Raw genomic sequence first — 15,161 nt, forward strand, 5'->3', positions numbered from 1 at the left:
GGTCTCCTTGAAGACGTGACCAGGATGTAGAAAAGTAGCTAAAGAAATAACGACAAGACAAAGTAAAAGTCTGAAGTTTACAATACGAAGAAAATAAGAACCGGCGAGAGAATGGACCAAGTTCGAGGAACCACCGCCGAAGCATTACTTCCCTTGTCTTCAGCCTCACTAGAACTTTCCGTTGCTTGCGCGCCTGTACCTGTTGGCGTCGTGTTTTCGCTGACAACCGTCGTGCTTGCGCTGGCCACCGTCGTGTGTACCCCAGCCGCTGTGATAGTATGCGCCGTCGAATTCATGGTCCACGTAAACGTCGCGCCGCTAATGGGGCTCGTGATGGTGCCAGGAAGGTTTGTCATTGTCGTGTGTGTTCCGTTCTTGGGGAACTCTCCAGGCTGGTAGAACTTGGCATCCTTGTTGCCGGGAAGTGTATAGTTGTACTCTGTGTGGCAAGTGGTGTTGTCGAATTTGCACTTGGGCCACTTCTCCCAAGCATCGCCCAGCAAGGAGTTGAGGAAGGCGTCGACACCGAGATAGTTTGGGTCCATTCCTGGGCAGATGTTCCAGTAGCTAGTCATAGGTATTGATTAGCATAAAGCAGTGCGAGACATAGGGAGATGACTTACGCAGACAGCGCTGCGCTCCAACTACAACAGACACAAGCCGGGGGGACCTTGGCCTTTAATTCAGCCCGAGGCAATCCTTCCCACTCATCTGATGCCCCTCCTTCACAATCATTCTGCTCCTCCAACACCTTGCCGACAGTTTCGACAACTTTTGCCTTGTTGCATGAGCAAGCATTGGGCGCATCAACCGGGGCAGGGTAGAAGGGAAACCCCTCCTCTGGGCCGTCGTCGCAGGTCTTGATGACCTGTTCAACCGTTTTCTGGTACTCGCAGCTATATACCTGTTTCTCTTAGTGTCCATGTTCATCCGCTTCATGTTGACAGAGACTTACCTGGTCCCAGCAATGCGTCAGAGCGCAATCCATTTGGCTGATGCTGCTCGCACACAAGCAGGTCGACTCGAGGCATCCATATTCTGAATCCTCGCACCCTGTATTGATGCACTGTTGTTGTTCCTCATTCACCTTTTCAACACATTTCTTCATGCCAGACGGATCCACGCAGCGAGCTGGGTCGAGATGGCTGTATGTGGCTGCCAGTGCTGGAGTGGCCACCAGAAGGCTGGTCAAGAAATGAGCGACCAGTTTGTGACGCATCGCAACGAATGAATGACTGCAAATGGAGGGTCTGGTGCTGAATCAATACCAATAGTGGGTGTTGAGGCCGTTATATGCCCCGAAGGATCGAGACAATTAGGCCTTGAAACTTGACATGATCCCCTGAATTTGCAAGTGAAATAACCCATTTCAGTCATTGGCCGAAATACATAACGAAGGCCAACAGAGCAACGCGCAGACCAAGCTCGCCCCATTTTGCTCTATGGTTGAAACAAGCCTTGGACCAACAGACTCGGCCATCTCCAGTTACAGCGGGTGCCCCGGATTAATGATAATTCCAACCAATGGAACGTGGACAAAGGTGAAGACAATTTAAGCTTGGTGTCAAATATTGAGCAATGGAAATATCTCAGACAATTGGCATCAGACAAGTGGAATTGAGACGCCACCAAATGGTCATGGTGCCGCTCTAATCTCAGCCACCCGCGGATCTCGGAGACAAGTCAGAAGGGGCTTGAGTCAAACGCCGTTTCCCGCGATTGACCAGGCGCTTATCTCTTTGCTTGCGCGCGAAGGCTCCCACAGAGGGCTGTCTCCACTGCTAAATCACTAACTAAGCCGGCAGCCAACTCAGTGCGATTATGCTAAGACCTTATCACATTTCAGATATTAAAATGAATTTCAGAATTGTCAATACAGGCTGGTCTATCATTTTGTGCGCAAGTGCTTCCTTCTTGTAAACTCGTCAAATCTATGAATCTTGCCATCATGCATAGCGAGGCTTTCGCCGTTACGTTTTGATGGTCAATCCGTGTTTATGAGCTGCTATAAAGCCTCGAATTGAGATCTCGGCCAGTTTCATCCTAAATTTCCACATGCATTATGTCATCAGTGGAATGCATGGCATCAATCATTCCATGTTCTGACAGGTATGCAGTTTCAAAGAAGGTTCGTCAAGATCGTTGGTTGTGCATCCCAAGAAGGATCGCTGGCTACAACTTGTATTAAAGTTTGACCACAACGGTTTCGGCAAACCTTGTACTATGTTCTCTCTATCATGTTTACATGGTTTTCCTATCCGGTCTCTGTATTCGCCTTTCTGGTTGCCCGGGTAGAGCCAGACCTGATGAGATTATTGGCTGACAAGTCCTCATCCGGGAGTTTGTAAAGCAACACTAGAAGTGTGCAATCCTCCTTATTGGATCTATCTAATGTCTTTGGGCAGATCTCAATTTATTTTTTCTTTGTTCCTTTTCTTCACATCTTGTGTGCAGCCTTTTGGAGAGGAGAACCGTATGGTTACACAACCAACCTGATGGAAGCAACTCTCCTTGCATTTTTTGTTTGAGACAAGCCACATGAGACAGCATCGGCACTTGGACAAACAAAGGCCGCATAATGTTTCATTCACGACATGAAACCGCATATTAACACTCTCAATATACCCTCCACAAATTCCCTATATCAAAATGAACGTCGTTTGTTTCGTTCCATCAACGATCGTCCCTAGGGTAGGTGACGACGCCTCTGCGGGGAACACACCGAGGTTTCGTCATTGGGCTCTAACCCTGACAGGGGAGCCCCGACACGCGGCGTGGGGTCAGGGAGCCCACATTGATCGATGGGATTCTACGTGGTAGGGAAAATGGGTCGGTCGGGCAACGCTGTGCCGGGACATTTTACGATGGTGGCTGGATCTGGGATGCTTGTTGTACATACAGATACGGGGTTACGCCCAACCACCAAGGTGCAGACTGTGCTGTGCTGTTGGGTGCACGGAAGAATCCATTCAGCCTCCTCTCTTATGTGCATTGCTGGAAATAGACGGGTTCGGAAGAGGGGAAGGCATCTACGCATTTCAATGGAGAATCACGGTCCGGTTGCGATCCTATCACGTCTTCTTACTTGCAGTGTTTACTTGAAAATTCATCTCGACGGCTTCTCTCCATGCAGTCAACAAAAGTCACGCCATGGTCAGCAAAGGCAGCAGGTCCATCAGGCTACGATAAGTGTGCATGAAGTCTCCTCGATCGCTTCAAGCCGTGGGGAAATGCAAATGCGTGGTCGGACAAACAAAATCTCGATGGATTTCGCCCCTGCCCCCCTCCTCCTCAATTCCGCCCTCGGAGCACCGCAACCGTACTAAGGCATTGTTCCATCATCGGGGGGTTCCTTTGTTGGCCGGGAGCAGGTTGAAGCTGCAGGAGAAGGACTTTTCTCGTATTCTGTACCAAAATAGTTGGAGTTTACTGGGGCACACCCACAAGGTGATGCTGACGTCAAGAGGAGGAGAGGAGAAGAGTTGAAGGGCATTGGGAGGACTTGAATAATTCGGTATTGAATTGGCAGAGTCTCGATATTTACTATATACCATTATTTTAAACTTGTTTACAAACAAAATGGCATGATGAATCTCGTGAGTATTTACCGGGAAACGAAAGACTCGAGATCTTGCCATCCACGGATGGGGTTTCTAAGAATAGCGGGCAACACACGATCGGAGCTGCAGCCTATCGGGCGCACCGACCGACTCCTTACCTGCATGCGAATTTTTGACGATGGATGGATGCCAAGTTTCTGTACCGTCTGGTCTGGCCGTATTTCCGGCTGGATGTGAGCTGGCGGCATGATACGATTTGAGGCAGACTTTCTTACGACTGGCGGAAATGCCGTGGCCTCGACTGAAGCTGTACGGCTCGTCTATATTTCTGCTTTAGAGTTTTACGTCGTGCGAGTATGTGCCCGTGCAAAATGCAGGGCAAAAAGTCTTGTCCTGTTGCTTGCACCACCATGAGCAGGGGCATGACATCGAGAAAAGAGACACTGTCGGCCGGCCAATGCGTTTGTTGTGCAGTGCGAGGCGAGACGATGCACCTGCCGATCAGTTCATGTTACGTTGTACCATTCACGCAGGAACCAGAGCTGAATGCAGGAACTCGTCTTGTTCATCTCAGAATGTGTCTCTCCAAGTCCAAGTCGGGGCGTCAAGTCGACAAGAGATGACCCAAAAGGTCAACATGAAACAAGTCATGCTTAGCGACGTTCATCTCTTTCAGCTCAACCTGCACAGAGAAACACAACCAGAAACGAAGCGCTCGTAAAGATAGACGCGTTGATTCGTTGAATGCCTCAGAGTGGATATCCCTCCTTGTCAAGGATCATGTCGCAACCGACGGGATACGACGCCGACAAGAGGCTCAGGATGCACAACACTGAGTGAATTGCCGCCTGCTTACCTATCCAGGTGTTAAAATAAAACCGGGCAAGCCAGGCGTCTCGCCCTGCAAGATTCAGCTGGACCAGCCATTTTTACCCGCAGACACGGCGCTTGGACTGGGGGGAGGGGACGATCCCTCGGCCGACAGTTGTGCGAGATTTTGGCAGAGAGTGGGGAGACGAGGGCAAAGAAAAGCGACCCATGAGAAGGTAAAAAACCTCGTGTATGTAAGGCAAAAAAAGACACCAGCCAAGCAAGCCAGTGTACGTGGTTGTCCCCGGCCCACAGCAGAGGCCCCATGGACAGCGAGCGCGTCTGTCCAGCCAACTCCAGGGGAACCGGCAGGGGTTCCCTGACCAATCATGGCGGAAACTGATCTGATCGCAGATCAGAGATGCCCATATTTAGCGGCCGAGTCAGATCATTTCACGCCGGCTGATAGGCCCAACACGAGCGGCTGCAGACCCCGACCCCCTGTTCATGGGCTTTTTTAGAAACATTTTTAGAACATCCAAGAAACCGTTGCATGCTCCCGCAGCCTATCAAACGCCCAGGACAAGGATGCGCGCGCTTGTCTCCCAGAAAGAGGCTCCGGGGCATGCTGTCTTTCCCGCCTCATCCGTAACGTGCCTGTCTCTAGCTTTTTGGGCCTCGCAACATGGCCGGCCCATTTGTCGCGCGTTGGGATACCGCTTTGGCAGGTCTCAAGTCCCACCGTAAACTGCACCTCGTCCAACCGTTCCTATTCCTGTCGCCCAGCATGACATCACGCCGAGCCGGGGTCATGATGGAGACGCCCGTATTGTATCCCAACGACACTGGCTGGGCCGAGCTGTCACCAAACGGACCTATACGAGCGACGCAGAGAAACAAACAACATCTGAGGGTCCTGCCCAAGTCACCTGTCTGCTATAAGAGAGCTCCTCCGTTTCCCTCCAAACCGGATCTTGTCTCTCCAACCGACTTTCGTTCAAACAAAGCCGCACTCGTTTCACCTTTACATTCGCTACAAACCAACTTCAGCTTCGCCCTACAACATGCAGGGCTTCCTTCTGCTCGGCGCCGCAGCCATTGGCCTGGCCAATGCTGCCGCCGTCGAATTCCCCAAGAGGAACTACGACAACGTTCCCGGCAACCCATACAACAACATCCCCCAGGGCTACACCACCTCGACCGTCTACACCACCGAGGTTCACACTATTACCTCTTGCGCTCCTGAGGTTCCTGATTGCCCTGGAACCCCCCACGTGACCACTAAGACTATTGCTGTCTCGACTACCATCTGCCCCATCACCGAGGTCGAGACTCCTCCTGGTTCCGTCTCCGAGGCTTCTACCCCATACGTTCCTCCTCAGCCTACCTCATCGTCTATCCCGTATGGTCCTCCTCCCGTGGAAACCAAGCCCACCACCTCTTCGGCTCCTCCTGCTGAGACCCAGCCGAGTTCTTCGGTCCCTCCTGTAGAGTCCGAGTCTTCTTCTCTTCCTCCTGTGGACACAACTCACTACGGCCCTCCTCCTTCCGAGACTCAGCCTACTTCTTCTGCTCCCGAGACTGTCCCCAGCAAGGAGACTACTCCTTATGCTCCCCCTCCCGCTGGATCTACTGAGGTTTCTAGCTCGGTTCCCTCTGTTGAGACTGAGTCCACTTCGGTTCCTCCCGTTGAGACTAAGCCTACAACCACTGGCAAGCAGAGCACAACTCCCTATGCTCCTCCTCCTGCTGGATCTACTGAGGTTTCCAGCTCTATCCCCTCTGTCGAGACCGAGTCTACTTCAGTTCCTCCTGTCGAGACCAAGCCCACCACCACTGGCAAGCAGAGCACCCACTATGGACCTCCTCCTTCTGAGACCCTGCCTGCTACTTCTGAGGGTACCACTGAGTTGACCACTTCCACTCCCAAGCCCCAGACCACTGGCTGGACTACCTCAACTGTCTACACCACCGAGGTTCACACCGTCACCTCGTGCGCTCCTGAGGTTCCTGACTGCCCCGGAACTCCCCACGTGACCACCAAGACCATTGCTGTCTCGACGACTATCTGCCCCGTCACTGAGACTCAGCCTGTTCCTACCGGCAAGGGCTCGACCGACTACCCTCCTCCCCCTGTGAAGACCACCACCAAGCCTGGCGTCTCTACTGAGGAGATCCCCAGCTCGTCTGAGGAGGTTCCTAGCTCTTCCGAGGGTGTTCCCACCACTTCTGAGGGTGTCCCTACCACCACTGGAAAGTACCCTCCTCCCCCCAAGTCGTCGACCAAGCCCGGTGTCTCTACTGAGGAGGTTCCCACCACTTCTGAGGAAGTTCCCACTTCGTCCGAGGGCGTTCCTACTACCTCTGGCAAGTACCCCCCTCCTCCCAAGTCTTCCACCAAGCCTGGTCACTCCACCGAGGAGGTTCCTACTTCCTCTGAAGAGGTTCCCACTTCCTCCGAGGCTGTTCCCACCACCTCTGGCAAGTATCCTCCTCCTCCCAAGTCGTCGACTAAGCCCGGTCACTCTACTGAGGAGGTTCCCACTTCTTCTGAAGAGGTCCCCAGCTCGTCTGAGGAGGTCCCCTCTACCACCGGCAAGACTTCGTCCACTGGCAAGTATCCTCCTCCTCCCAAGACCACTGGCTGGACCACTTCCACTGTCTACACCACCAACGTGTACACTGTGACTTCGTGCCCACCTGAGGTTCCTGACTGCCCCAACACTCCTCACGTCACGACTGAGACTATCGCTGTTTCCACCACTGTCTGCCCCGTGACCTCTGAGTCTGTCACCGAGACCACTGGCATTGAGACTGTCCCCACCACTACTGGCACTGAGGTTGTTCCCACCACCACTGACACCGAGATCGTCCCCACCACCACTGACACCGAGATCGTCCCCACCACCAAGGCAACCACCAAGGTCACCACTGAGGTCACGACCAAGGGACACTCGACCACTGAGTGGACTACCTCGACTGTCTACACCACCAACGTGTACACTATCACTTCTTGCCCTCCTGAGGTTCCTGACTGCCCTGGCACTCCCCATGTCACAACCGAGACTATCGCCGTGTCCACCACTGTCTGCCCTGTGACTTCGACCACCGAGGTGCCTCCTCACTCTACCAAGACGGTTCCTACCAAGCAGGGTACCACCGAGTCTGTTCCCACTACTCTCATCACCTCGACTCCCGGTGTTCCTACTACGCCTGTTCCCACTGGCCACAACGACACCACGGCTTATCCTCCTCCCGTGCCCAGCTCGTCCAAGGGAACTACTGAGGTCCCTCCTCCCAAGCCCACGACCAAGACTGGCACTACTGAGGTTCCTCCCAAGCCTTCGACCACTGAGTGGACTACCTCGACCGTGTACACGACCACTGTCAAGACCATCACCTACTGTGGACCCGACGTTCCTTACTGCTCTCAGCCTCCTCACATCACCACTGAGACCATCGCCATTTCCACCACTGTCTGCCCTGTGACTTCGACCGAAGAGGTGCCTCCTCCCAAGTCTACCAAGCCAACTGTCCACACCGAGGTGCCTCCTCCTAAGACCACCGGTACTACTGAGGTTCCCCCTCCCAAGGGCACCACCGAGGTCCCTCCCCCCAAGCCAGTTACCACTACCGGCTGGTCCACCTCTACCGTGTACACGACCACTGTCAAGACCATCACCTACTGTGGACCTGATGTCCCTTATTGCTCTCAGCCTCCTCACATCACCACTGAGACCATCGCTGTTTCCACCACTGTCTGCCCCGTCACTTCGACTTACGTCCCTCCTAAGCCTACTGGACACACCGAGGTCACTCCTCCCAAGCCTACCGGCCACACTGAAGTTACTCCCCCCAAGCCCACTGCCCCTGTCAGTGTCGAGACCACCACTCACTTGACCACCTCGACTGTGTACACCACCAAGGTCCGAACCGTCACCTGGTGCGGCCCTGAGGTCCCTGACTGTCCCAACACTCCTCACGTCACGACCGAGACCATCGCTCTCTCGACCACCATCTGCCCCGTGACTATCACCCGCGAGGTTACTCCTCCTCCTTACCAGACCACCAAGGTTGTTGTTCCTCCCCAGCCTCACACCACCAAGGTCGTCTACCCTCCCAACCCTCCTCTGCCTGGCAACTACACCCAGACTCTGTACACTACTAAGCACTACACCATCACCAAGTGCCCTCCTGAGGTTCCTAACTGCCCCATCGGCTCGGTCACCACCACTGTCTATGCCACTGCTACCACCTGCATCCAGAGCTGGCGACCCACCACCAAGGTCACTCAGCCCACCACTGTCATTCCTCCTCCCCACGGCGGCAACCTGACCTCGACTCTGTACACTACCAAGCACTACACCATCAGCAAGTGCCACTCTGAGGCTCAGGACTGCACTGTTGGCAAGACCACCACTATCGTTTACGCTACCGGCACCACCAAGATCCAGCCTTCGGTTGAGACTCACTACACTGTCCCTGTCCCTGAGACTGAGACTGTGGTTCCCACCAAGCCTGTTGAGACTAAGCCTGTTGAGACTAAGCCTGTCGAGACTGAGACTGCGATCCCTACCAAGCCCGTCGAGACCAAGCCCGTTGAGACTGAGACCGAGGTTCCCACCAAGCCTGTGGAAACCAAGCCTGTCGAGACCCAGCCTGGTGTTTCCTACTCTGCTCCCCAGCCCGTCGAGACTCAGCCCACCTACGAGCAGCCTTCCTCCCCGGCCCAGCCCGAGGAGTCTCAGCCTGTGAAGCCCGCCGAGTCCCAGCCCGCTCAGACCTACTCCACCCCCGACCAGCCCGAGGGCTCCTACCCTGCTCCTCTCGCCGCCACCACCGAAGAATCCGATGACGGTGTCGAGGAGAAGACAGTCCCCGCCACCGGTGCCGCTGGCCGCCTGATGGGCAACGTCGAGGTTGTCCTGGCCGCCGCCGGAGTTGTCGCCCTTCTCCTTTAAAAAATGTCCTTTGCATATTGCTCGCTAGAGCTATGACGATTACGACTCTCTCATCATCACATATTGTCTATTCACGGAAATGATTCATCACAAGAGTACATGACGACGGTTTCCCAATTTTCTTTAGATTTATAGTCTATTTCCTTTCCTTCATGTCCAGCCTTGATTTCTAAAAGATTGTGTCAAATTATCCTGCCGAGTATCTAGATTAGATTAAATAGCTCTCCTTCATTAATGTCATGCACTTTACGGCATCTCTTCTTGTTGCATTGCACTGTGACTTGTCTCGATTGGCATCAACACTCTCTCATCTCTTGGACACTCCAAAGCTTTGAGCACTTCAGAGCTTGTCTTCGGCTTCACATAGTGCTACCCGACATGTCCATACTCTCTACCGAAGATGAAGCTATTCCCAGAATCCTCGTGTGTCCAGTTCATCCTCAGAACCAATCAATTAGCTCACCCATGACCAGCGTCGAACCAAGCCTGTGATTTGTGAATGCCCTCAAGTGGGGGCTTCAGCTGCACGCCCCCACTTCATCGTCTGTCTTAAGCCGCCACCATCGAACTATTGACGCCACCATGATCCATTGACAGGTGTGCGTCTACTATTCCAACCTGTCAGTATAGCGCGGTCGTTGAGGCCGGTTAGTGGCATTGGTGTGCGGCCTGGTGTTGGAATCTGTCAAAACCTTCGAGAACGTACTACCGCATTATCTCTTCGTCCAACCCGAGGCATTGACAAGCGGCCCGAGATCCGATCGGAGCTAGATACCGAAAAGGGGACAGGGTTGAAGCACAACCGAAATTACACGATGCAAGGAGGTTGGCGCTTCTAAGCCCAAGCGAGGTCCACGAACAAGATCCACGCTGGGCATTGGCTTCGCACTTCGACGCTTGCAAACTCTACAGTTTTCCTCCACGTGTTAATTGGCATTTTAAAGTTAATCGGACTGTAGCTTCAATCTATCGCCTATTAGCTGTCGATCGCCAATGGCGATTTTCGCTAACTGCGACCCTTCAATGCTTCGAAAACACTGTGTTTCGATGTCGTTTGTTCCATTGAAAGAAACAGGGTAGCTCTCAAGTTTCTCCTTCATCCCTTTTCTGACCTACCGGCATTACGGGCTAACTCGGAATCGCTTGAACCATGCCAATTGAGATCTCCCCTTTCCCCCGCGCAGCCCCTTGAAAGGAACAACCCTTGCGTCCTCGCCGCCCCCTGGCGCCTCACCTAATGCAAGGTACCAGTGTCGGGATGCTTCCGTCTTTTGCGACCTTGGTCGCTTTGCGGCGGCCAAGGTCAATGCCAAGTGCTTATTGATGGATAAGCAGTTGAATGACGTGATAAATACCCAATGAACATTTGTAGAAGAGGCGCTTCCAAGTGTTTTGCCAATGCGGCATCTACAGACTCTGTAAGGGACAAATGCCTTCCTCCTATGGCTTCACTCGACACCTGCAAGCCCTTGCTTTGTAGGTTGAAGCTGACAAGGTATGCTGCGTTGACTGTACTTCGAGAACCAACCGGATGGTCATCCAGGGTCCGTCCCATCACAGGTCACTAAATACAAGCTTAAACAAAGAAAGAAGCAAACAAGTTTTTCCATCCCCTAACCCCATTATAGTTACTCCCTTGGCGGCACGTCAACGGGTCCCGGGCTTGCAAAAGACAAGATGGGATTCGAGCAAAAATCTTTTGACAGTGCATCCCTTGTTTCCGCCGCCCGTACCTGAAACTCGGCTAGCTTATCCAAGCTGGTGGCGGACTCAATCTGTTCAATCTTCCAATTGCCGCGCGCTTGGAGTTGCGTTGAGGCTTGATACCCCTGCCGTCTTGGCCCGGCGCTGTCGCCCAAAAGAGTCTCCGTCTCCACGGAGATGAGACGAAACGTGAATTCCACCACTCTGAATTTAGTTTCTCCCTGGCAGACGAAACATGTCCAACTTCTCCGTTTTCTGCAACTTCAGAGGCAAAAAACATGTTTCTCAATGGTATATAAAGAGGTCGTTATGGCCGAGTAGAGTGTTGTGCTCTTCAGCTCTGTCTTTGCATCCCAAGTCTCATACATTCTTTTTTTCTTTCCATCATTCTTCCATTCTTTTCTTCACTGTGTGAAGCTGGTTTATTCCTCTCCCTAACTACAACAACTTTTTAACCAATTACAATCACTTTCTCACTCTTTCCAACCAAAACCATCACCATGTCTTTCAAGTCCGCTGCTGCTCTTGTTGGCGCTTTCGCCGCCACCGCCCTCGCCCACGGCACTGTCACTGGTATCAAGGTTGACGGCACCTACCACGGTGGTTACAAGCTTGACTACTACTACGCCAAGCAGAACGGTGGCAATGTTCCCGAGATTGCTGCCTGGTCTGCTGAGAACCTTGACAACGGCTTTGTCGCCCCCGATGCCTATGGCACCGTCGACATCAACTGCCACAAGAACAGCGCCCCCGGTGCTACCTCCGTCTCCGTCAAGGCCGGTGGCGAAGTCAGCTTCGAGTGGTCAGCCTGGCCAGAGTCTCATTTCGGTCCTGTCTTCACATACGTCGCCAAGTGCGCTGGTGAATGCTCTGCCGCTGACCCTGCTACTCTGAAGTGGGTCAAGATCGATGAGGGCGGTATCGACATCGCTGCCCAGAAGTGGGCTGCCACCGACCTCATCGAGAACAACAACACCTGGGTGACCAAGGTCCCTACCACCCTCGCCTCTGGCAACTACGTCTTCCGTCACGAGATCATTGCCATGCACGGTGCCGGCGAGACCAACGGTGCCCAGAACTACCCCCAGTGCTTCAACATTGAGATCACCGGTGGCGGCTCTGACAACCCCGAGGGTGTCCTGGGTACTGAGCTGTACTCTGCCACTGACGCTGGCATCAAGTTCAACCCCTATGGCGAGATCAAGAGCTACGAGATCCCCGGCCCCGCTCTGTACGGTTCCGGCTCTGGTTCCGGCTCTGGTTCCGGCAGCCCTACCAACGCTGCTCCCGCCATCCCTGCCAACACCACTGTCGCCTCCCCCGTTGTCCCCGCTCCCGAGACCCCTATCTCTGCTCCTACCAGCCTCGTCACCTCCGTCGTCGTCCCCGCTGAGCCCACTGCCACCTCCGTCCAGGGCAACGCCGCTAGCTCGGCTGCCCCTGAGGCTCCTGTCGCTACTCAGCCCGCCTCTGAGCCCGCTGAGCCCTCCGAGCCTACTGAGCCTTCCACTGGCAGCGGCTCTGAGCTCCCCGAGACCTTCACCCTCGACACCTTCATTGACTGGCTCCGCGCCAACGCTGGCTCCAAGAAGGCCCGCCGTCACGCTCGTGCTTTCTTCTAAGCTGCAGCTTTTGAAAGATTTTGAAGCCAGGTCGTCACTTTGACTTCCCGGCTAGGAGGATTTGTGGAAGTGAAATGTAAATTACAATTCAGAGACTTTCTGTACATAATTCAGAGCCCAATATATTACTCGCATAGCTTTGTCTATGCTGTACATCATCATCTTTTGTTCCTGGATTGTCTGAGCCAACGTGAAACTATATACCTGAGTCACCAAGATGTTCTCTGAAGTTGTCTAAGTCGTGAAAATCGTGTCGCCGAAGTTCTGTGAGCGTACTATCCACCTAAGAAGCTCTGTCTCAGGTCCAAGAGATTCAGTGCTAGGTCCTAAGAGAGCACAACTGTGTTTTTTTGGTGTGGTTGCTGATGACTTCTTTTTGGAGATGTCATTGATGAAAAGAGCAATACGAAAACTTGGATGTCATTACCCAACTTCATAGTTGCATTGGCACAATAAAGTCATAGCCATTGACAAGCATTATCCTAAAACACGCCTAATATTACACTGTATCTTCACCCTTTTGTGACTGGTCTCGTCTAAACGGTCAACAGAATTGAAACTACAAACCGCCAAAAATACCCCGATAGCCTACTAGATGGTGAGCACCTAGTCAAGCAAAACTGGGTTACTTAGGTATTAAAGCCAGATACTCATTTCCAAGCCGATACAGAATAGGCAACTCAGATGATAACGTTGCAGACGAAATGCTTGTTGAAATTCTCTAATTAATGAAAAGCCACAGGGCTACGCTTATCCGCTCAAGGTATCTTCTCTATCCAAGTTCATATCCAAGACGTTGAGTCTCGGCTCGCAAAAAATCCAATATCTATTGCTTTTCCAAGTTTCCTGCAACCATGGTCTCATCTCTAGACTGCTTCAAGAATGGCACCAGCTTGGTACCACCAGTTCCCGTCAACTCCTCCCCAGCCTTTCTCGACGAAGAGCTGGCGAGGTTCTGAGGCCCTTCCTTGCTGCCTTGTCGAGAGGGAAGGATGATGTATCTTGTGACGATCTGGATGTGCTTGTTCCGGAACTTGCTCAGGGCATCGGTGGCGGATGTGAATGCTTCCTGGAGGCGATGCTGTCCCTCTGTCGTAGGAGGTAGGAGGGCCAGCTCTCGGATGCTTCCCATGCGGGCAATGTGTGTGAGGAAACGGCGGTGAGGACCGGGCATGTACTCCTTGACAATATCGTGGTAGCTCTTCTCGCCCTTCACCTCCGTATTGTTGCCGCTCGTAATATGCTCAACTCCAAGCACAATGTCGAAGAATTGGATGAGAGAGCTCTGTCCGTTGCTTCCACCTCGCAAGTGTCTCCACTCGCCCTTGCCGTCACCCTCATCGTAGAAGACACCTCTTGGTAGACCGGCAGATTCCATGTTCTTGCTTCCAGCCAAGAAAGGTCGGATCTTGTAGTAGAACGTCATTGGGTCGCACTTTTCGTACATCCTCTCGAGAAGCACACCAACGCCATCAATGCATTCCTTAAGTTCTTGGAGGGCAGAGACAATGACATCGTAGTCTCTTGTCTTGACAGCCTCGAGGGCCTCCATCATGCGGGGGATGATGCCTCCAGCCCTGGCCTCCATCGCCACGCTAATGAGCAGGAACCATGATTCAGACTCGGTTCCGGTAAATGTATGAAGGGTGTCGAGTTTGCTGAGGTCGGAAAAGTCATTGCCTGAGCAGGAAAAGTTCCAGAGGTTGGCGGCGGCGTATGTGAGAACAGGGGGGAGTTCGAGATGCTTCGACACTTCGAGGAAGGGGACTGTGATTTGAGGTGGTAGGACCTAGGAATGGTTAGTACATTACAGTTAAGAATAAGATACATTTTTGGTTTACCTGTGCGGGCTTCTCGCCGCCCCAGACGTACGCATGTGTCAAGAAAGCCATGATAGAATATGCTCTCCGCCACTCTGCTTCTGACCGGAGTCGGTCTGTGGAGAGGACGGGGAGTTGATCAACTGCTCTTCTAATGCCATTTTCGACCAGAGCTGGAAGGTGCTGGATGATGAGCTCCCAAGGCTCATAGTAGGAATCGGGCAGTTGCCTCAGAGGGCTATGCTCTGGGAGAAAAGCATTACTGGACACGGCGAACTCCTTCAACTCGGCCGTAGGCTTGATCCGAGGGATCTGGTGTGGTACTGCATGAGGCGACATGGTAAAGTTGGTGTGGTACAGAGGCGATGTCGTGTAAACTGTGATGCCAGAGCAAGTCGAAAGCGGGAAGTGGCGTCTTGGCTTTGTTGTGCTTGCAAGTGATGGTGTTGAAGGACAATTGATCAGATAAAGCGTCGACATCAGGTCTAAAATAGAGTTAATTGTTCCCATGGGGGCATTGTTTCCGTCTCCGTGTGATCCGCCTTGTTCTCGAACTTTGCCCTGTTTTCACATCCGCCCCGTTCCTCCATCCGCCTTGCTTGCACATCCGTTGCCCGGTTCTCGTAAGAAAATGGATCCGCATCTTCCGTTCCGGCATCATGCGGGCGATTGAGAATGACATCC

At 53.0% G+C, this 15,161-nt stretch overlaps 4 protein-coding genes across 4 annotated transcripts; 2 read left to right on the top strand and 2 right to left on the bottom strand.

Moving 5' to 3' along the window:
• Positions 1-77: 77 nt before the first annotated feature.
• NCS57_01198300 (uncharacterized protein) lies at positions 78-1,219 on the bottom strand (the record flags this gene model as incomplete). The annotated part of the gene is made up of 3 exons (XM_053061670.1): positions 78-567; positions 624-904; positions 956-1,219. 3 exons carry the CDS (start codon positions 1,217-1,219, stop codon positions 78-80), a joined length of 1,035 nt encoding a protein of 344 aa, XP_052908198.1.
• A 4,215-nt stretch (positions 1,220-5,434) lies between these two features.
• NCS57_01198400 (uncharacterized protein) lies at positions 5,435-9,331 on the top strand (the record flags this gene model as incomplete). The annotated part of the gene is made up of 1 exon (XM_053061671.1): positions 5,435-9,331. One exon carries the CDS (start codon positions 5,435-5,437, stop codon positions 9,329-9,331), a length of 3,897 nt encoding a protein of 1,298 aa, XP_052908199.1.
• A 2,204-nt stretch (positions 9,332-11,535) lies between these two features.
• On the top strand, positions 11,536-12,657 carry NCS57_01198500 (uncharacterized protein; the record flags this gene model as incomplete). The annotated part of the gene is made up of 1 exon (XM_053061672.1): positions 11,536-12,657. One exon carries the CDS (start codon positions 11,536-11,538, stop codon positions 12,655-12,657), a length of 1,122 nt encoding a protein of 373 aa, XP_052908200.1.
• An 826-nt stretch (positions 12,658-13,483) lies between these two features.
• Positions 13,484-14,816, bottom strand: NCS57_01198600 (uncharacterized protein; the record flags this gene model as incomplete). The annotated part of the gene is made up of 2 exons (XM_053061673.1): positions 13,484-14,446; positions 14,499-14,816. 2 exons carry the CDS (start codon positions 14,814-14,816, stop codon positions 13,484-13,486), a joined length of 1,281 nt encoding a protein of 426 aa, XP_052908201.1.
• Between the last annotated feature and the right edge of the window lie 345 nt (positions 14,817-15,161).

The sequence above is a fragment of the Fusarium keratoplasticum genome, chromosome 10 (assembly GCF_025433545.1).
Source record: "Fusarium keratoplasticum isolate Fu6.1 chromosome 10, whole genome shotgun sequence".
NCBI lineage: Eukaryota > Fungi > Ascomycota > Sordariomycetes > Hypocreales > Nectriaceae > Fusarium > Fusarium keratoplasticum.